The sequence below is a fragment of the Dermochelys coriacea genome, chromosome 1, assembly GCF_009764565.3.
Source record: "Dermochelys coriacea isolate rDerCor1 chromosome 1, rDerCor1.pri.v4, whole genome shotgun sequence".
NCBI lineage: Eukaryota > Metazoa > Chordata > Testudines > Dermochelyidae > Dermochelys > Dermochelys coriacea.
Window position 1 is genome coordinate 186,400,859 of NC_050068.2, and position 22,193 is coordinate 186,423,051.

At 42.7% G+C, this 22,193-nt stretch overlaps 1 protein-coding gene across 2 annotated transcripts; it reads right to left on the minus strand.

Annotated features, from left to right (window-relative positions):
- Positions 1-207: 207 nt before the first annotated feature.
- On the minus strand, positions 208-19,065 carry LOC119846736 (T-cell surface antigen CD2). Of its 2 annotated transcripts, XM_038380775.2 has the most exons (5): positions 18,478-19,065; positions 14,104-14,403; positions 8,710-8,964; positions 4,210-4,329; positions 208-1,903 (listed from the first exon to the last, which is right to left on the minus strand). In XM_038380775.2, exons 1-5 carry the CDS (start codon positions 18,569-18,571, stop codon positions 1,695-1,697), a joined length of 978 nt encoding a protein of 325 aa, XP_038236703.1. In that variant the 5' UTR covers positions 18,572-19,065; the 3' UTR covers positions 208-1,694. The 2 variants fall into 2 exon arrangements, with proteins under 2 accessions (XP_038236703.1, XP_043365845.1); XM_043509910.1 differs by lacking the exon at positions 4,210-4,329.
- Positions 19,066-22,193: the final 3,128 nt, after the last annotated feature.

Sequence of the window (22,193 nt, forward strand, 5' to 3'; positions counted from 1 at the left end):
CAATGGGGAGCTGGGTTGGGCACAAGAGTACCCCACGCTGTCCCTGCTCGCCGTGGATACTCAAGGGAGCATAGAGTTGAGCGTGACAATGTCATTCTGTGCTGTGGCCACTGAGGATCACACAATCTTCTTTTGCCACCTATTGACAAGTAAGTGAAATCTAGATAGCCAAACACCTGGAGCAGCACAAGCTAAAGCCCCATCATTCACTCTCTAATCTTTATTTATGATGATATCTCATATACAAAATGGAGTGCAAGCCATTTTAAAAAAATAAACATTAAAATAGTCAAACCATTATCACACACTGCATAAACTTGGGCCAGGTGTTCCATCCATACAGGCCAGCTTCTGAGGAAAAAGCAAAGTACAACAACTGGCCCCTTGGCAGGACATGCAGGGGGTCAGACACATCAGAAGCACAAAGCCCCTCTCCCTCCTCCCAGCAGTCCAAGCAGAAATCTGCAGGGGGGAAGAGGGGGCAGTGCCTCTGCATACCCCCCACATGCGTTGCCTATGAATAAGCAAGAAGGTCTTTCCCACTACACCCTGTGTCCTAGAGACACGGGGTGCTGACTGCAGTCCAGACGAGCATGTCCTCCTTTGTCAAAGCAAGAGGTCTTCATAGTTATGTGTAAATACCCTGGTTATACACCTCGCAGTTACTGGAACTGCTGAGTCCCCTGACCTGCGTCAATACAAGGCTATTTGCTTTCAGAATGCTGACGCAGGTCATGGACTGGGGCACTCCTGTGGGTCAGATAGATTATGTGGCATCAGACCTAAACTAACTCCATGACAGAAATGGAGCAAACGAGGCCTCCTAAATCCCTCAGTGTGGACGGGCTCTGGGAGAGGAGCAGAAGACACCACTGCAGCATTTGCAGATTTTCCTGGAAGCAAGTAATATCACAGAAAAAAAAGAGGCTGAATTCTTCCTCTCAAGTACATGTGACTGGCTCCAGGTGACACACCAACCATAGTAGCTGAGCAGGCCTCTTTTGAGAGCACAAAGTGGCCATGGGATGAGAGAGCCAACAAGGTTCAGAGAAAGTAGTTATTAATTAGACTACTTGGTTTTGGTTGGTAGTATGTATTACTGTGCTACAGAAACCTCACACACCAATGGATATTGGCTCCTGTCATGTAACAAGCATATCTGCCTTGGGAACCCTGAACCAGGTCATGTCACAGCCAAGAAATAAAGTTGCAGTTTCTTGCCAGCACTCCAGTATGTCAGACAATTAACACACCTGTTTTCCTCTCCACATGATCAAATGACTGGCTGCAGCAACTAGACAGGTGTTTGGTTGGGAGTGCAGGTATAGGAAGAGAGACGTGATGAAAGTCATCTCAATAGAGTCTTAGGGCCTTCTCAAAAAAATTAAATAAATAATTTGACCAGAAGATGGCAAGGAGAGGTCCAACCAAATGAAGCAAAAAGGAAGCAGATTTCAGGACTAAATGTCCCACATTAGCATGGAGTCACTTGAAGATAATGGCCAAGGTAATGAGCTGTGATCACCTCGTGTCTCCATCGTTGAGCCTTTTCATCAGCCATTCAGTATAGACAGTGATCTCCCACAACGAAAGCGACCAATCTGGGGGATTGCTGGCTATTTGCAAGGTTATTTTTGTGGTGGGTCCCACCAGAGCAGGTAATGGGACAGGGTCTGTTCCTCTAGGACAAATGCTTATGGTCTTTCTTTCATGTGGCTTGGAGACTTCTGCTGAGTGCGTGGCTTGGGCCGGGGGAGCCCTTCCTGGTACTGAGTTTGAGACTGTGGAGGGAGTCTCTGCTGCTGGTGTGCCTGCTTCTGGGGAGCATGAACTGGAGGTTGAGGAAGCTCCCGATATTTCAATTCATCGCCCATTTGTCGAATTTTCATCGGTGTCTCCTCATCTGCAATTACAAAACCATCAAGTAATTCGTTAATGATTCAGCATGAGTCACGTCACCAGTACAAACAAACAGAAGATAACCCATGTTGGTTACAGAAAGAGTCTGCAGGGCAGCCTGCGCCTGTCTTAGTTAAAGAAGCTGCTGAGATCTTCCCTGGGCCCTGTTCCTCTAACGGGTCAAAGCTTTTCACTGCACTGGGGTTTAGTGTTAGCACAGGTATCACGCAGAAGCTAGTACCTTTTTATTTCCAAAATATCCAGATAACTAAAACAGAAGGGCAATAAGAAAAAAATTTGTCAAAAAGAAATGTGGCATTGTTATTTATGGTGAACAGCTACTACCAAGGGAAGGAGGCTTGGACGCTGGCAAGCAGTCAAATGCTTGCATAGTTTAAGTGGTCTGGTTTTGGGGACCCTGTTTATTTCAATGAAATAATAAAACCTGGATTTGCCATTTATTCCCAGACTACCTGTATGGCCTGTCTGTTGGCCGGTAGGGGTCACGGTTCTCAGAGGGTATTTCAGTCAGTTCCATCCCCTCCTATCTCAGTGAGCCTGCTCTGCTGGACAGCTACAACAGCTTATCAGCAAACAAGAAATATACCAAGGAGACTGAACTCCTCTCTCATCCTTGGAGGTGATCCCCTTGAAGACAGGGTTGAGACACATTAGAAGGAGGCAGCATAAAAAAATTTTACCCTGCCACTGTCTGTGCTGTAATTGTTCTGCAGGTAAATAGAGGATTCCACACACAACAGCAATCAATCTTGCACCTTTTACCCATACAAAATGTACTTCACATAGATGAAGTAGACTAATGGTCTTTGGCCACTTTATTACCATTCCTGAAAGGCCAGTGACCATGTATGATTTGATTTAGGGACTGAGTGACCCACTGGCTCAGATACTGAACTGATCCTAAACTTCTATTGAACCATTCCAAAGGACCTGGTTACCTTGATGGTAACTAACACAGAATTAAATGCACTTTAACACTCAGTGAGGACAGGGACAAATCAGTTTGAACATTATGTCAATGGACCATGAGTAAATCTTTGGCTCCAGTAAGGTTACCCATGACCAGCTGGCAAGATGTTAAACACAACAGTCCCTGTCTACACTAACTGCTAGGGTACAAAGTTAGTGAAACCTGGTAACTAAAACAAACTGTTTGCCAGAAGCTGGAAGTGGGCGACAGGAGATGGATCACTTGATGACTGCCTATTCTGTTCATTCCCTCTCAAGCACCTGGCATTGGTCACTGTCGGAAGACAGGATACTGGGCTAGATACACCATTGGTCTGACCCAGTATGGCCGTTCTTATGTTCATGACTCCTCAAGGACATGTTCTAACATGTCTTAGTTTTCTAGTGAAGACAAGCAGGTCTGGAGTTTGGGTTAGGTTCAGACGAGCAACCAAAAGTTCAGTTGCTGAACTGTCCAAACCTCTTGGGTCTGCAAAGTCGTACTGGATATATTCCAAGGCTATTGGGAGATTTATGGTCCTCCCTGTTTCTGGTCAAGCCAATCACACCATGAAAACATCTCATGAGCATGTAGGACCTAGTTAAACCCTGTTCACCCTAATTATGTGATTTACCTGTAATTATGATTTCATTGTCAATTATTTATAGCCAGTACTTCTGTTGTATTCTTGAATTGGATTTCTCTCATTACATACCTTTTCTTCTTTTTCTGTGACCACCAAAACTAAAACTTAGTCTAAATTTTCAAAAATGATTAGTGATTTTTACATACTTCTATGTTCAGGTGCCCAAGTTGAGATACTTTAACAGGGTCTGATTTTTAGAGGATGAATAAATAATAACGAAACCTCTCTCCTATGCTCTGTACTTTCTGAAAATCTGGTCTCTTTACAGTGTCTCAGGCTGCATAGCCAAAAAAAAATGGAGGCACCCCAAATCACTCTCTAGGCATGCCTACATTTCAAACGCAATTCATGATGTTGGTTGCCTTTACATATATATAAGTTAATGAGAAAGTGTGTTGGTGAGATTCTCAAGCTTATATCTAGATCAAGGATGTTCAAATAATCATGGATGCTTCTCTGAGACAAGCTTTTGGATGGTCTGTTCTCCCCTCACTGGTAAATAATAGTCCTTGAAAATAGCACTGTCTTTTTAAAAACAATCATCAGAAACCAAGATTAAAACTGGCAATTGAAGTGTAGAATTTCAGTGTGACAAAACTCAGTACTTTCTCTCTCACTATCTCTGAGCAGTTTGTGGAAAGAACTAGGAGATTTTACATGGTCATACAGCAACATGAAAATTTCAAGTGCTTACCTTGTTCTTCATATCTTTCTGCTCTCTTCTTCCTGATACAGTAAATCAGCAGAGCCAAAAAGATGACAAAGACAACTGCACCTCCTGCAATGCTCCCAATGAGAACAATGTTCAGCAGCCCTAGCTCAGAGAGAAGGAGATATCACAGGGACAGAAGAAAACGCCAAGGCAAAGTCTGGAATTTGGTCCCAGTGATAGAGAGGATGTACACATGTGAAGCTTATGACATGGATAACAATGATGATATGAAAATCTTGTAGTTTTATAGCATCTTTTGTCCCAGCATCTCAAAGCATTTTCACAAACAATAAATTAAGACTCATAACACCCCTCTGAGATAATGTTAAGTATTATTATCCCCATTTTACAGAGGGGGAAATTGAGGCACAAACAAAGTTAAACCACTAGCTTATGGTCACAGAAAACTTGGCGAGAAAGAGAATTCTTTCATGGACCATAGTTAAGAAATGTGTGTATGATGTGCTTTGTTTGATGAGAGTTCTAAGGAAAGTTTGAGGCAGAGTTCACAGGAGTGCCAAGGACTTTTACCTAAGAAACAATAGGTGTCATCTTGCTCCTAGTGATGGTCAAACCTCAAAAAGTCTTGTTCTAGATTGACACACAAAGATCTGAATGCCCTTTTGGCCTTTCAAAGTGCTTTGACTGGGTGAAGGTAGTGCTCAGAGTCTGACAAAACACAGACTTTTTCAGGAGCCAGAAATACTGGGCCAGAAATACTGTGAGAACACTTTGTCTTGTGGTATTTCAGAGCTTGCTCTTCTTGCTCTTCCTTGGCTGGAACTCAAAACAAGTGCTACAGAATAATTAACAATAGTGAAGAAAGAGGCTAAATTCAACACAAGTGTAAAGTTGCTCGTTGGGGTAAGTTGGCCAAAAATCAGTGTGAAGTACAGTAACATGCACCAACTTTTGTCCTCAGCGGGTGTGCAAATGAGTGCCATTTACATACTGAGCATCAAAACCTGACTTGGGCAGAACTCCCATTGAAGTCGATTATGGTTATATCTGCATAAGGACTTCAGAACTTGTGTCCAGTGGACAAAAGAAAAATGGGTAGCAGGAAAGGCAACCAAGAGGAGGGTGTAAAACACAGTCCCCTTCTACCCCTTTAGTGTGTCATTTAGACTTGCTTTGCACACCCACTGAATACCAAACCAGTGCACATTATAAACCTTTACCACTTACAGCCTGTGTGCGTTAGAGATTTTTGCACCTATACTGATGCACAAATCCCTAATGTAGAGTAGCTCCTACATAGAGCTGGTCTGAAATTTTTTTTTCTTCTCACTGAAAATTATGACTTTTCAAAATCATAAATGGAAATATTTTGGTTGACAAGTGAAATAGTTGAGTTCAGAAATGGCATCTCGGAGCCCCATGGGAATTGTAGTTCAGGGGCTTTATGCTTCAATTCTCCTCTGTAGGCTGGGCTCCCAGGTTAAACTATATCCCCAGAGATGCACCACGGTCTCGCTCCACCCCCAGTTAGGGAAGGGGATCAGGCTGGAGAAGCCCCCATTGAGCAGCTGTACAGTTGGTCTATTGCCTGGGGAAGAGGATTCCTCCTTACTGGCCCCAGCCTCTTTGGCCATATAGTCAAGATAGATACTTGGCATAGAATTTACAGAAAGGGAGGTTCAAGTCTGTAAACGTACAAAAATGTGTGCACACATTTATGTTTGCATACAACTCTCCCAAATGTGTGAGCATACGGGCACTGGATCATATAACAAATAGATATCAGAAAGCTCCAGTTAAACTTGAAAATCCAAAGTTTTGCTCACAAAATGGTGATTGGGTTATGCGAAAGTGTGCACATGTGTGTGCAAAAAGGTGTACCTACTTTGAGTTTTATGTCATGAAATCTGTCTTTAATTATCCCAGGGCTTCCCCTTCTCCTCCTGTAAAATGGATGTAATAATACTTACTTACTTCAGGCTGGTGTGCTGCAAGGCTTAATTTCTTAGTGTCTGTAAAGAGGTTTGTGATCTTCCAAAAAAAATACCCTATACAATTATCATCATCATTATCAATATTATGTGAGTTGCAAAGTGGCATCTGTAAGTAGCCCAGTTAAAACAAGAAATTCAAGTAATAATAATACTGAACTCTTATACATTGCTTTTCATCCATAGATCTCAGTATCATTATCCCCATTTTACTGATGGGAAAACTGAGTCCCAGGGAGGGGAAGTGACTTGCCCAAGGCCCCCTAGCAGGCCAGTGGCAGAGCTGGGAATAGATCACAAGTCTACAGAGTCCTAGTCTAGTGCACTGTCAACTAGGCCACACTGCCTCCCATGGTTGGGAAGAAGGATTAACTGAGACCTGAAGAACTTTTAATGTGATGGGGACAGCTGATCCTTCCCCCCACCCATGTCCCCGTGTTTCTAACCATGCCTGCGTGTCAATTTAACAGGCTACCTTGGGAACTGCTTCTTGAGTCTTATATCTGCACTCACACTCCTCTGGCTGTTTCAGGCTGCCACCACGCTGTTCAGTAACCTCCCAGCGCTGTCCGCCGGGACCATCCCAGAGTGAGCTCACTGTGACTGGGGAGAAGCCACCTCCTGCCCTTTCTCCCATAAGTGTCTGGGAGCAGCCTCCTCTCACCACTTCCGTCACTCCAGGAGCTGGCAGAGTAGCCACCTCTCATGCTCAGATCGAGCTGGGCCTGGTGCTAAATGGGTGGGCCAACATGGCCCTGCCACTGGTCTGATGGGGGCAGACAATCACCTTTTCACTGCAGTGAGCCCCACACAGTAGGATCCTTTTCTCACCTCCTTTGAAAGCTAACTGGTTTTATTTATTTGCAGGCTTTCAGTGGCACTTCTCACTGCAGCGTCCGGGGTAAAGGGGGGCATGACCCTGAAAAGTTTGGGGACCACTGATCTAGATTATAAACTCACTGGGGTACAGTCAATGGGCCAAACTCTTTGCTTGGGTAACTTCGCTGAAGCCAAAGGAGTTAATTCTGTAGAGAATTTGACAATTTTTCTATTGACACTTTAGTTTATTAAAAGCGAAAGGCTTTTGGAGATCTGATTAATTTTTCATTTGTTGACTTCTTGTATTTTGTCCAAATTGGACAATTAAAGAAAAGACTGGTCAGCTTCAGGGTTGTGTCCCTGACTGCACACTAGCCGAATGCTGCTGGGCTTGCCTCCCCAACACTGCAGGACCCTTTTTCAATTCAAACAAACAAACAAACATTTCCAGTGACTCTTTTTCCCCCTAAAGTTTCATGAAAACATTTCTATGAATAGCAAGTTTTGTAAACCCTTTTTCCTTTAAGAAAATCTACACCTAAGGCCTAACCTACTTGATTGCTCATTTAAGCCGACTTCAACTTCTAAAACATGGCTAATTTCCCAAAAGCTCACTGCAAAGGAAGCCCATGCTTTATATGCACATGTTAAATGGCACAATCAGGACATCCAGCTTTTCTATCAAAAGAATCCAGCCACCAATGTGGCACCACTGACTTCGTAGAATCAAGGGTGGAAAAGATCAAGACTTCCTTGCATCTAATTCTCCTGTCACTTGGGGCTCGTCTACAACTGAAATACTACAGCGGCCCAGCTGCAGCACTGCAGTAGCGTTTCAGCGTGGACATTACCTACGCTGACGGGAAAAGTTCTCCCATCGGCATGGGTAGCTAGGTCGATGGAAGAATTCTTCCGTCACCCTAGCACTGTCTACAGTGGGGGTTAAATCTTCTGAGCGATGTAGCTGGGGCAACTTAACTTTTAAAAAACGAGATTGACCTAAATATGTTGCTCGGGGTCATGAAATATGTTGTGCCTTGAGCACCGTAGTTAAGTCGACCTAACCCCCAGTGTAGACGCGTCTATGTCGATGGAAGAATTCTTTTGTCAACCTCACTACTGCCTCTCAGAGAGGTGGATTAACTACAGTGATGGAAAAACTCTACTGTCACTGTAGGAAACATCTACACCATTGCCCTACAGTGGCACAGCTGCAGCACTATAGCTATGCCACTGTAGCACCTGTAGTGTAGGCATAGCCTTACACTGGTGTAAATCAAGAGCAATTCCATTGACGTCAATGAAGCCACATAGGTGTACAGTGGAAATACGGATTAAGAGAGAGGAGAATCAGGCCCATTCTTGGGAAATGTAGGGTGTTAACGGACATGCTGACCAATTTTCAACTTGGGTAATTTTATTCTATCCAACTAAAATGACCCCTGACGTTGTAATGATCTGAGCAGTGCAATGGATACTGTTGGTGCTGTAGAAATAATAAAGAACAACAGCTGGGAGGGGGGGGAGAAAGGGTTTTGTTTTTTTTGCTTCCTGCTGTGTAGGACTGCATAACATCTACTGCATGTCAATTCCCTCGGTTATTTTATTGGGCTGACCCTGATTTTAGAATCAGCACCCTGGAGACAGCTGTACATTTGTAATTGTTTGTGGGCTGTGATTAGGAGACCTTTTTGCAATATAGACTTTGTACCTGAACATTTGATTTCCTGGTCAGCCGTTTTCTTGCTAACGTCATTTTTAACTTCACATTGGAACTTTGCAATACTGTTTTTGAAGCTGTATTCAATCTTCCATATGCCATTTGCATCTATGTGTGGGTTTAAATTCAGCTCCTTGTTATTTTGATACAAATGAAAAGTAGTTTGGTTTGTCTGATTCACCTCACATGTCACCTTTATGGAATTTTGTAAACATATCCATTTGATTTCTGGTTTAGAGACAATTTCTGAAAGAGAATAGAAGAGGCAATCAGACTGTGAAGATTTCTAATTTTAAAAAGTTCATTATTAGAACAGGCAAGATCCACAGAATGATACAAAGGAAACTGGAGGGATTTTAGAGGCAGGAGCAGAACATAACAAAATGATTTTGTGAAAGGATGTGGGGCAAATTAATCTGAAACACAGATATTCAGTGAGAGATAAAGTGGGAAAGTAGCAATGCCTGAAAAAATAAAGGGGAGAGCAAACAGCAAATTAGACCCAAGGTGGGATATGATGTGGCAACAACAAAGAAAAGGCCAGCACAACACTGGCCTGCATACTTGTTTTTTTATAAAAAGTTTAACATCTTTATGATTCATTGTCACTTTCCTTTCTGTTCCCTCCTTTCAGATCTGTAGAGTGTTTCTTCTTGAGATAACATTTCATTGTTTATTTACAGAGAGAGAATCCCAGTCCATTTGTCCTATTCAGTTTGGAAACACAATGGGCCAGATCACTCTAGCTCAGACTATGTTTACACTGCACACCTTACAAGGGCGGCTGCTGCAGTCATTCTGTTATAAGATATGTTGTGTAGCCGCTCTTTATGGCCAGGAGAGAGCTCTCCTGGCGACAAAATAAAACCACCCCCAGTGAGAGGTGATAGCTTCCGAGCAGCTCCAGCTGATGTAGTACTATCCACACCAGTACTTTTTGTTGTTAAAACGTTTGCCATTCGTGGGGGGAAGGGGGATTTCACACTCTTGAGCCACAAAAGTTTTAGCATAAGTGCCAGTGTCGACATAGCCTCATTAGACTGAGGCTCAGGAGCCACAGATGGCTCTTTAATGTGTCTCCTGCGGCTCTTTGCAGCACGTGATGTTAAAACACTGTGTGGTTTAACTATTAACCAATCAAGATGCTTTTTCTGTGATATTAACCAGTTAAGTTATCAACTTGCACTACCTTATTTGCTGTGAGAATAATTCATACTATATATATATATATATATATATATATATATATATATATATATATATTACACACACACACACACACACACACACACACTCTCAATATTTGCCATCATACTGTTTGAATATGAATAGTACCACAGTAAATGAAACAATGAATTTACACTACTGTGGCTCTTTTGGGTAATGTCGATGGCTAATTTGGCTCCTGAACCACTGAGGTCTGAATATCACTGCTCTAGTTCATGGAGAACCCCCTCAGGCATGGCCGAAGGAAGGAGCAAACTACCAGTTTCCCCTGGCAAAATTTTTGCTTCATCATCCCATCTGGTAGGAGGAGTTAGGGATCCTGCAGACTTGGAAGACTGCAAACTCTCCCAACGACTCTGCTCTCAGGGGTCCATGGATACAGGAACTCTATTCCATCCATACAGAGTCTGGAGTCAACTTGCAGGCTCCACTGACCACCTCCCTCTCTGTTTCCAGCCACCCCAGCTAGTGCCCAGAGTTGGCACTAGCTGAGGTGGCTGCTCATTAGCAACCAGAAAGAGGACCCAGAGCTGTAGCTATAGTACCTTGCTCAAAGATGTAACACTTCCCACCTAGATCTGTGTGCGGAAAACTGAGCTCAGAGCAGGGGGAAGAGCCAAGGAGAGCAAACCATCAACTGCTGCTCTATCTCCACCCACAAATACCTCAGATACTACGCAGGCTCTCAGACACCAAGGTGGTTGGTTGGCACATAGGGAGACCACAGTACTTCCTCTCTTCCATACAGGAGGACATCAGTCCAATGTAAGCAAACACACATTGCAATTACTATGGGAGAGAAGCTATGCTATGCAGGGAGGAGTTGGCACAGGAGGTATGGGGCAAGGGGGAGGACTTACACGAAGGCTTTACATCATAGAGCAAAAAGACAATAGTCTCCTTCTATGCAGCTCTGGCATGACTGCATCTGCAACTTTGCATTCAGCGTTGGGCACCAGAAAGACTGGAAAAGCTAGGTCAGTAAAAAATAAAATAAATAAATAAAATACATCCCTTTCTGCCATAGCTATGATGGTATAAGTGGATAGCCCAGGTCTTCATCACGTTGCTTAACACAATGCTGGAACGTGTTCAGATATGACAGTGATGAGCGCAGTATAAGAACATAGACTAGACTAGAAATTGTCTTAGCACTATAGAGGCAATGAAGCTATGAATAAGCTGGTTTCTGTTTCCTGTTATGCACAGTGAATTGGTAATGGAGCTCCCCTTGCGGAATCTCTAGTACTGGCAATGGTACACGAGCCAGAAAGAGCCCACCCTGACTCTGAGTTCAGGTTGAAGTTGCAGGCACATCAGTTGCGGAGGGGAAGGGGGGTGGGGATGGAGGAGAAGCCACTTTTTACTTTACACTGAGCAAATTCAATCAGGTTTTAGAGTAGCAGCCGTGTTAATCTGTATTCGCAAAAAGAAAAGGAGTACTTGTGGCATCTTGGAGACTAAAATTTATTTGAGCATAAGCTTTCGTGAGCTACAGCTCACTTCATCGGATGCGATGAAGTGAGCTGTAGCTCACGAAAGCTTATGCTCAAATAAATTTGTTAGTCTCTAAGGTGCCACAAGTACTCCTTTTCTTTTTGCAAATTCAATCAGTCATTGCAAAAAAGCCTGGAAACCCTCAATGCTTGTTTACAGTCAGTCAGTCATTTTTCAGAGTACTGCACTTCAACTATAACACTAATTACTGAGCAAACACTGTAATCCATCTATTAAATACAGTGTATGGCCCTTGTCTTGCTAACACTTAAGCAATTGCTCAGGGCTAGATAAACAGTATTCATAGATTTTAGGACCAGAACGGACCATAGTGATCATCTAATCTGACCTGTATAACACAGGCCATAGAATTTCACCCAGTAATTTCTGCATCAAGCCAATAATTTCTGTTTGAGCAAGCATGAGCATATATTTCAGAAAGACATCCAGTCTTGAAACATTCTAGACACTATGGACAGATTCCTAGGCTCCTGATTCCTAGATTCACATGATGATGCCAGAAGCTAAGCTTTTACTTTTAAAAATAATTATGCTAGCTCTCTGACCCTAATGGCCATCATATCACTGCACCTCACATTGCTAATGGATTTTATCTTCCCAACACTCCTAAGAGCTACATCCCCATTTCACAGTTGGGAAACTGAGGCACAGTGTAGATTAAGTCACTTGACCAAGGTTACAAAGGAAGCCAGTGGCTGAGCTAGAAATTCTAACCCAATCCAATGCCTTAACCAGTAAACCTTGAAAAACATGACCCAAGTATAACGGATATACTGATGCCTCCCTGAGTCAACAGGCAGCCTGTAATAATAGCTCAGCAAGTGTTGATTTGAGAGTGGTCACCCCTTCGGGACTTTGCTAGGGCAGTGGCAGCAGGTATCCACGCACAATTTGAGAGGGTGGACCTCCCCACCAGCCCAGCAGATGGCTCCTGCGTAGCCAATTGTCTCTGTGTGGCGAGGCCACAAGTCGGGAAAGTGGCCACAGGGGGCCACACTTGTGGGAGGGCCTAGGGTGCCAGACTTTCTTAATTAGCTTTTGACTTTAGCGACAGAACACTTTGGGGCTACTTCCAAGAGCAAAGTGATGCATGTGCTTAAGTACTTGCAGGGTCATGGCCTCTTTTTGCAATTATAATATCCTAACACGTATTCATACACAAGAACGTCTAGCAGGAGAGTTTGTCATTCATGATGTCAAAGATGTCTGAGTTGTCACTGGTCACCTCCATCTAAATAGCAATTATCAGATAAAGAAAAACTTTTAACACATTAAAGATATCTGTGTTTTTTCCCTTCAGCTTGTAAGTCAAGTTAGTAGAAAATCAGGAATGAACATCATAATTTTTTTTAAATTCTGCTCACGTCTCTTTTCTTTACAATTTTTTAAATGTCATGAAAATCTTGACATCCAGAAGATTCCAATCAGTTGTAATAATTGGTCAATAAACAAGAAAAAAAAATTCAAACATTTCCCTTTTATTTTTTTAAATTCAAAATTTTGTCAGAATTTCTAAATACAAAAAAATTCAAACCAGCCCTGCTTATAAGGGATGGAACAGGTGAATAGTAAACCGGAGACCTAGTTAATTACAAATAAATAGGGGGCCAGTTACTGAATCATTTACTAATTGTCAGGCTTCAGATGCAGCAGTTCAACATTAATGCAGGATGTAAACATGCAAGCAAGCTGATAGGCTCAAAAGCAAGGCGTGAGAACAAAGTACTGTAGAAGGAAAATCTTCATGTTACAGAAATTTGTGCAAGATCTCAGGCTTTTTTCAGCAGCCTCCTGTTTTAGGAGACTGCTTAAGCATTCCAAATGTACAGAGCACAGTTCTGCTCCACATCCCACTGGTCAAAATAACCTAGAGGTATCAGTCCCTTGAATGGCTGCTTAAGAAAGGTTTCACTGTCTGTTGTGAAATCAGGGTTTGAATTGGGCAGCAGCACACATATCAGCACTCTCCTGAGCGGTCTTTTTGGGCTCCAAAATGTGTGTCTTATGGAGGAGAACACAAGCTTAAGGAGCCTAGCGGAGTCCATGGGTATATTTGAACCCCACTTAGGGGAGCCGAGCCCAGCAGAGCGTGCAAACAGTTCAAACATCTCCACAATCCATCATGAGTGGCATCTCAATTTGAAGTCTCAAGTGGGTTATTAATTTGTGGGAGGAGCTTGGAAGGGTCCTACCACCATTCTCCCCCCGCCCCCAAGTTAGACCCCAGCCTCCCATCCTGCCCAAACGTATATATAAACACTGGGTTCCTGGATATTTTGAGTAGCAAAATAAAGGCTCAGTGTGACCTGAGCTAATTTCTTCCGTTGTTCATAGATACCGGTGCAGGTCTGTTTGCCTGGCAGAGTTCATGGCTGATGTGAGAGAGAAGAAATCAGACAGCAGAGGGACTGAATAGATGGAAAGAAGAGAACAGGGAGACTCACCTGGCAAGAGAGGAAAAGGAGGAACTCACCCAGGAACAGAGAAAGGGAATAGATGCAGAAGAGCTAGCCCTTCAGTGAAAAGGAACCCACGCAGCAAAGTTAGAGACCACAAGGAAACAGGATGGAGACCCATTCAGCAGAAGGAGAGACTGGGACTCATCCAGCTATGGTGGAAAGGATGTGGAAGGTGACTCACCCTGAAAGCTCAGATTTAAGTTCTTCTCAATTTGCAGCTTTCCCTTGTCGTACACGTTCACTTTGTAATTTCCCCTGTCCTCTTCCACCAGGTGGTCTATTTGCAGGGTTCCATTATGGAACATCTTATACTTTTCCTTTTCCCTGTAATATTTCATTGTAGAATTTTTGACTTTCACGAGGAATGATGCATTTTTGAGCCATGTTATTTCATGTTGCTTTTCCACTTTGAAGCCAATAATATTCAAGAAAACAGAACCACCCAGAACACCATACGTTTTATGGGCTTCGTCTGCAGAACCTTCAAACAAGGGAAGAACAATACAGCCCGATCAGTGTCTGTCCAAAGCGTCTATGGATGAGAGTTAACAGTAGACACTGCAGCATTAAATAACTTGGTCACAAAGTTAAACGCCACACTTTTCCCTTATTTCCTAAACCACTCCTCATTGATAAGGGTGGGCATTTATATAGATGCTTTCATCTCAGGCCCTCAAAGCAGCTCCCAAACATGAGTTAGTTAAGCCTCCCAACACCTGATTTTAATTCTGAACACAGTGAAGTTAAGGGACAAATCATCAGAAGTGCCCTTAGGGGTGCCTTGGTTTTGGAGGTGGTCATTTTAAGACCCCTTGGGCCTCATTTTCAAAGGCACTGAGCACCTGCAGCGCCAAATCAATAAGGCTTGTGAGCATGCATTTCCTCTGCAAATCAGGCTGTATTGTATGTGCCTCAAGATGGCACCCACAACTGAGGCAGCCAAAATTACTAAAAACACTTCTGACGATTCAAACCCGTGGCCAAAATTTTCAAGTGACCAGTGATTTTGAGTGCCTCAATTTAAACTTGAGACAGGTTAAACACCAGCTGCTCAGTGATTTCTGAAAAATCAGCCTCCTTTAATGTGTCTTAAGTTGAACACTGAAAATCCTTAGTCACTGTTCAAAATCTTGTCCTAAGCAACTTGCCTGAGGTCACACAGTGAGTGACGGAGTTGGGAGTAAGACCCAGAGGTCTTGCCTCCCGCACGGCTGTGACTACAGGATACACTCTTTCCCTCCCAGAGCTCTGTGTCATGAATACGATCACCTGATAAACGTGGACCCAAAGGCATGTTTTTCCCCTCTTTTCAGGTCACCTTTGTGCAAAACGGATAACACCTAGTTCACAAGGGTGCTACTGCAAGTGGTTGTTCAGCACTTGAAGATGTTAGGTGTCACATAAGGGCTAAATATTGGTATTACTAAGAAAGGTAAAGGCTGTTTAGCCTTATTCATGTTGTTACATATAAAGAAGCATTCATCTTCCCATGGTATGTTCTGTCACAAGAATTCATGCCCATTTATCTCAAACTGAATCTAAATCTAAAAATCACATCCTCTGCATACTGAATAGTGCAGTAATAGCAGATTGGGTTTTTAGAGCACAGATTTTGCCTGAAGGTGACTTCAAATGAGAAGCTGACTCCACACAAACATTTGTGTAGATTCTTAGTCCATACTGCATAAGCAAGTTGATAAATAATATTGAAACTATCAGACAGGTTAAATACAAGCTTGTAAATTTCAAATAAAATAAATTCATTAACAGCAAACTTTCATTCATAACCAGGGATTATTCAATCTTCCATTTGCTAAATTAATTTCCCTCTAATCTACAGGATAAAGCTATAGTGGTAGGCATGGTGAGCTACGCTGAATTATTTTTACACAGTGTGAGTTCTTTTCCCCATAGAGGGAAACTACGGTAGGTTTATAAATCTTTTATTATGATATATAATCCTTTATTATAAAGTTTTCATTAGATCTAGGATATGATAAAATACATCACAGCGAGGAAAACTGAAAACTAATTGCTGCTTTGCATAATAGTAATATTGGAGTCAAATCAAAAAAATTAGACTATCATACTTGTGCAACAAAATAATTATTTGAGAAATCTGAGAGGGACGGCCCATTAGAGCCTGTGAGAGGATAAAGAGTTTCATGCAATGCATCTGCCAGCCCAAAGGGAAGCTATTACTGAGTTATCAAGTTTCTTAGAAAGCATTCAGCATTTCTAATGGAACATTCTGGAATCACTCACTCTTGGAAGCGTAACTATTTTAGTAATATTCATTCTCCCAATAAGTGTTAACAGGCACACCAAAGCCCTTTGTAAAACCTGCAGAATTTTTGACAAAGAAAAAAATGTAATACAAATACTTGCTACTCCTCAGATTTACTCCAAGATATTTAGAGTTATTACTACTCATTATTATTTGTATTGCATATTCTATCATTTATATTTTGCAGGTGTAGATGGCAGAAAATTTTATCAAAATCCTGAGGAAGGAAAGCTCAATAGTATTCCAATTGACAGACAATCCTGATAGGTCTTTAAAAATTTGCTTGGTCTCCCGAATCATTGGAACAGAAGTCTGAGCATCCCAAACAAACAACACTAAGTCCTCTGTATAGCCAATGGAACAATATTTGTTGATTGTGCCAATTGAAATACTCTGCAAAGGAAAGAGCGATCAGAGTTTAGCAACCAACTGCTCAGCTGCCGTCACAAAGAGGATGGGATGATTCATGTGCAGTGAACTAAAAGGAGCTGCTCTGACAGTACTTCACCCATCTGAGAAAAGAAGTATTCACTTTTAAAGTTCCAAACATTTTAAACAAATAAGGTCATTCAAGGAAATCAAGAGTCTGTTTTAAGTCCATAGCAAGATTATATTCCTTATTATCTAGTCCTTGTACATAGAAAACATTAAACAACCATCATAAATGATCTACTGTTGGATTTAGTCCTGTCATTCATGAATGGTTCTTGTGTTCTGAGTCCACTACTACTTGTTCTAATCTATAAGCAAAAATTGCAACTAAATTTTGAGATCAAAGTTTTTAAAAATAATTGCTATAACTATAATAATACCAATATGTATGTACCTAATGTAATTTACAACCTAGACCAACCTCACCCTACCATATGATAGGGTGATAAATACAAACATTCTGTTAATATTCTTGTGCAAAAAATACTTGCACTGTCAACAGTTCTGTTTCCCTTTGATACTAGAAAAGAGCAATGGGTCTACATGATGCACAGTGAAGTCTCTCTTGAATAAAGTTACGAAAAAAATGCAACAGCTTCATTGAGGGCAGTAGGAAAACTCCATGCCGACCCTTATCTATATTAATACATGTCAGATAAAGGATTGTTAACTTGAAGCTAAAACCATTTACAAAGTAGTAGTATAAATATTATAATAGCAAGCTCTGGTCATGGGATCCCCGGACTGAAAGCTAAATAAAATAACAACAGCCAAGAGATCTTACAGCACGTTGCAGAGGAAGGTAGATATCATTGTCTCCATTTTACCAATGGGAAAAGTGAGGCCCTGTGCTTAACAATGAGAGCTGGAGCCTACAAGGAGCTGAGCACTCTGCCCCCAAACAGAAAAGCATTTGAGTACATGCTTCAATCTAAGCACGTGAATAATTCTTTTGAAGTCAGTGGGACTAATTGCATGCTTAAAGTGAAGCATTTATTTAAGCGCTTTGCCTGGACTGGGGACAGAGTACTGACAACTTTTCAGGATCAAGCCCTGAGAGTTTTAGGGTGAAATCCTAGCTCTATTAAAGTCAATGGCCAATGATCAGGGCCAGGATTTTACCCTAAAGGTCCCATTGCCAGTTCCCCAAATATCTGATCTTCGCAGCTTCATACGAGCTAGCTACAGTTCAGAGGGTTGTGTAACACTCTTTAAATGATTTATTTGCACTGCACTTGCTGTGGCAATAGCGATAATTCTTCTAGAGACAAGGGGCCAAATTCATCTCTGATTTTAGTAGAGTTAAACCAGAGAAGAATGTGGCCCATGATATTTAAGTAAGATCCAAGCATTTTTATCAGATCATCCATCTTGCCCCAAGCTTCACTATTTAGCTTCAAGCAGAAGATGTGTGGCAGAGATGTGATCAGTCACGTTTAATTGTGTTTACACATTTCTATATTAAAAGCACTATCAAAGGAATAATTTAAAACATACTGGTAATAACTTACTCCTCAACTATAACTGAGTCAGGGGAGAGGCTTAAAATGTGCCGTGTGGACAAGACCACCCCAAATTCTCCTAACTGGGTGAAAGCCTGGGACAGTGCAGTTATAGGTCCCATCCACCCTGAAAATTATAGCCATATTGGAACAGGATCCCTGAGTCAATTTAATTGTGACATAGATAGGCCTAATTCAGCACCCTGTTAAGATATCCATCACCCTTGTCTGGGTGCAAGAAATGAGTGTTAACAATCTACCACAGTTTTAAATACTTTAAGTGCAATTTTAAGCAAAGTCAGCCTGAAAGAGCAAAAAGCCGGTGCAAACTCACCTTTTACACAGGAGAATAAAACCACCAGGCACTTGGCTAGAAAAGTCCCCCTAAAATTCATTTTCCAAATCGTATCTCCAAACTGTCCCTGCATGAAGAAAGCTCCTGGCCAGTGAGATGAAGTTCTACTTATGATCAGCAGCCTTTTGGTGTGTCAGCACAGCCCTGGCACCTCTTGTCCCCTCCTCCTCCTCTTGCTCATCGTAACATTTCCATTTCTGTCACACACACGAGCAGAGTGGAACTGGTTCTCGGTCCATTATTTTAACCAGGGTTGAGGAACAACTTGCAGGGATTAGGAAAGTGCAAGCCTCAAATACCAGAATTTCCCCCCAATTTTGTCCCAACTTGAGAACAGAACCTGAGCCACATGTTTCTTTGATGTTCAGCTAAGGACCTTGACCTCTACATTCATGTCCCAGAAGAAGGGATGTGGGGAAGTCTTACTATTCTCCTGCTGCCACATTTAACCTGCCTTTGGACTTGTTGGGTGAGAAAGAAAGAAGACCCAGCAATCAGCTATCATCCTCCAGGGTCTTCAGGGACTAGCCAGTAGGTTTAAGAAGTAGCTGAGGTCTGCTGAGAGGAGGTGTGTTATGTAGATAGCATAAACACCTCCTTTGAAAAGCTTTAGATTAGCTTCACACAAACATTTGAACTTCGAGGGGCTTTTGAATTGAAACTGAACTCCAGGCTTAGTGAGGTTCACCAATAATTAGCAGTACTGTGCAAACACACAGGTGTTTCAAAACCCTCTTGAGCATTTAGGAAGGAGTCTGCTGTGAAAGACACAAGGAGCCTTGTGGAGCATGGGAAGAGTGCAGTGCCTCATTCTCCCCCAGGATTTGGTCTTGGGGGCTGCTGTGTTGAAAAGAGGGTGTCTGGGGCCAACAAGGGATAAGATGTTAAGAAAGCTCCTGTTCCCTATTACAGCATTAAACAGTTAAGTGTGGTGTGGGGTTTAGTGTCAAGTTGTTATTGGCTTATTCCCTTTGCAACAGCCACCATTACAAATCTTTGTAAATCTTTGTTAAAGGCACACAAAAAGAAGGAAAAATTCATTAAAGCATTTCAAATGTAAAATACGAGGGCAGGTCTACACTTGAAACGCTGCTTCAGCGCAGCTGCACTGATGCAACTGTGCCGCTTTAGTGAAGATGCTCTACGCCGATGGGGGAGAGCTCGCCCCTCGGTGTAGTTAATCCACCTCCACGAGAGGCGGTAGCTATGTTGGGGGGAGAAGCTCTGCTGCTGACACAACGCTGTCTGCACCAGCACTTATGTCCGCATAACTTCGTTGCTTGGGAGTGGGGATTTTTCATACCCCTGAGCGATATATTTATACCAAAGTAATGCCGTAGTGTAGACCTGGCCTTATGTGAGGCTTTCATTTTAACAATATCCCTTATTCCTTTTCCCTTTAGCTGTACCTAGTTTTTATAAGGAAAACCCCCTTTCTGACAGGCTTTTAGATGGTGTTAAGGATAGTAACAATGTCCTTTTAGGGAAAAGGAGGAAAAGTTAGTCGAAATGGGCTGGAGGCTGCTGGAATCTGATCCTCCTTCCTTCAAAACAAAACCAGACTAACACACGCACAAAAGGGGAAAGAAAAGAACAGAAAATATAGAAAGTGCAGCTTCTGACTCAGGTGTTGACTTTCCCTTACAACATGGCTACTGGAGAAAAATGGCACAGCACAGAGTCTCATCAGCTACTCAGGACCTGTCAGACTTTTATCAGTGACAGGCAGTTGAAAGGTTTCCCTTTAGCTACCTTTATGATCACAGGCTCACAGCAGTATTACAAAGGGTGGAGCCATCTTGGCTGATTAAGATAGGCAGTGTTATTAGACAGAGGCAAAAGAGAGAGGAATGAGAAGTGTGTGGGGGAGAAGGGAAAAGGACACATGTGGGAGGGAGTATGACAGCAGGAACCAAAGTCTCATATTCCAGGTAGCATTTGGCATTTAGATGAAGCTGGGTGTAAGGACTGGCACCTTTTTCTGCAGCCATATTAGGAGAGCAGCAGCCATGAGCTAAGAAGCAGAGAGTCACATCCCCACATCCCATCTAAATTATATTAAAACAATGTAATATTGGGCTGTTAAGAAGGCGATCCTATCCTAATAGCACCCAGCATCACCAGATAAAGAAACAGATCTTAAGACGTTTAAAGAAAACGTTGTTTGACAGCATTCTGTCTGACAAGGAATCACTTAGCAGTTATGGGTGTGAAATCTCTACTTCTTTATTGTTTTGCCTTTATGGTCCCCACTTCTCTATTGTTCATCTGTGTCGTTTCTGTCTGGTTCCTTGATTGTTTCTGTTTGTTACATAACTAATTTTGCAAGGTGTAAATCAACTAAGGTGGTGAGGTATGATTGGGTGAAGAATTGTTTGTAATACTTTAGAAAAATGATTGGTTAAGGTACAGGTAAGCAGGACTCCAGTTTCACTATATAAACTAGGGTCCCAAAGGAAGTTCTTTGGAACCAACTCCAGGACACAACCCAAGATCAGAATTGCAAGACCTTAGCACCCTGCCAACTATATCATGAGAAGCTGGATTCCATGGACAACCTGATCCTGACTGGCCAGCGGAAAAAGTTTGTCTGCCTTATTGGGAGCGGTGAGCATCGTATGCTTAGTGTTTGCATTCTGTTTTGGTGATTGTTAATAAATAGAAGTTAAGGATATTACTGTGTAAGGCTCTTTCACTGGTAAAAGACCCCACAAACCCACAGAATGTAAGATTACACCATGAGCCCACGGAAGGGTAAAGGTGGGTGCCGTAGAGTGTGCAGGTAACAGTGGAGGTGGCGATGTCATGTGGTTCCTGCTTTCTGGCCTAGTCTGGTCAGAGCCTGACCAGAGCAGGGAGAGGAAGACCCAACAGTGTCACAGTAGACAAAGACCCAACAGGGTCCCAGGTGACAATGTGGCTGGCAGACATGATGGTGAAGCTCATTCCTTCCAGTTCACCTGTCCCCCTTTTCCCCCCAAACAGACAACATCCAAGAAGGGAGGGAAACTGCACACCATTAACGTTACCAATCAAAACAATTATAAATATTTCCTGCCATTATTAGAATCCTTTAGCTTAGTGTCATGTCTACCTATGACTTTACCAGGAGCCTTGGAGACCCGTTAGGACAGCTCTTTTATCCTAAGCAATCCAGTGTGGGCCAACTATTTCCCTTCAGCTTTTGCGGACTTTCATAAACAATTTTACATAACAGGCCCAAGCTACACTTACGTGACCTTGGGCAACTTAGAAGACAGGCCTCTGCACAACAGGGGACTGCTGGGTCTCAGAGCATCTCCTCTTCTGGACATAAACTATCCACTAGAGAAACCACTTGCTGCTCCTGCAGCTCTAGCAGACAGGCTAGAGGGGAAAAAAACAAAGCAAAACACCAAACACTGCAGAAATGCTGCCCTGGCCTAAACCAAGCAACACCTACATAGTTTAGGCCAGCAGTCCCCAAACTTTTGAGGGTCGCACATCCTGCTTACCCCTGTCCACACCACCCCGGCCCCCTCAGCTGAGGCCAGGAGTGGGGACACGACTCGGGGGAGGGAGGGGGACGGGGACAAAGGTAATGGGGCCAAGGCTGGGCCAAGGCTGGGGGCGGGTCTGGGATTATGCTGCAGTTGTGGGCTGCAGCTGGCCCCATGGGCAGGTGTGGGTCCACTCCTGGCCTTGCCCCCAGCCTC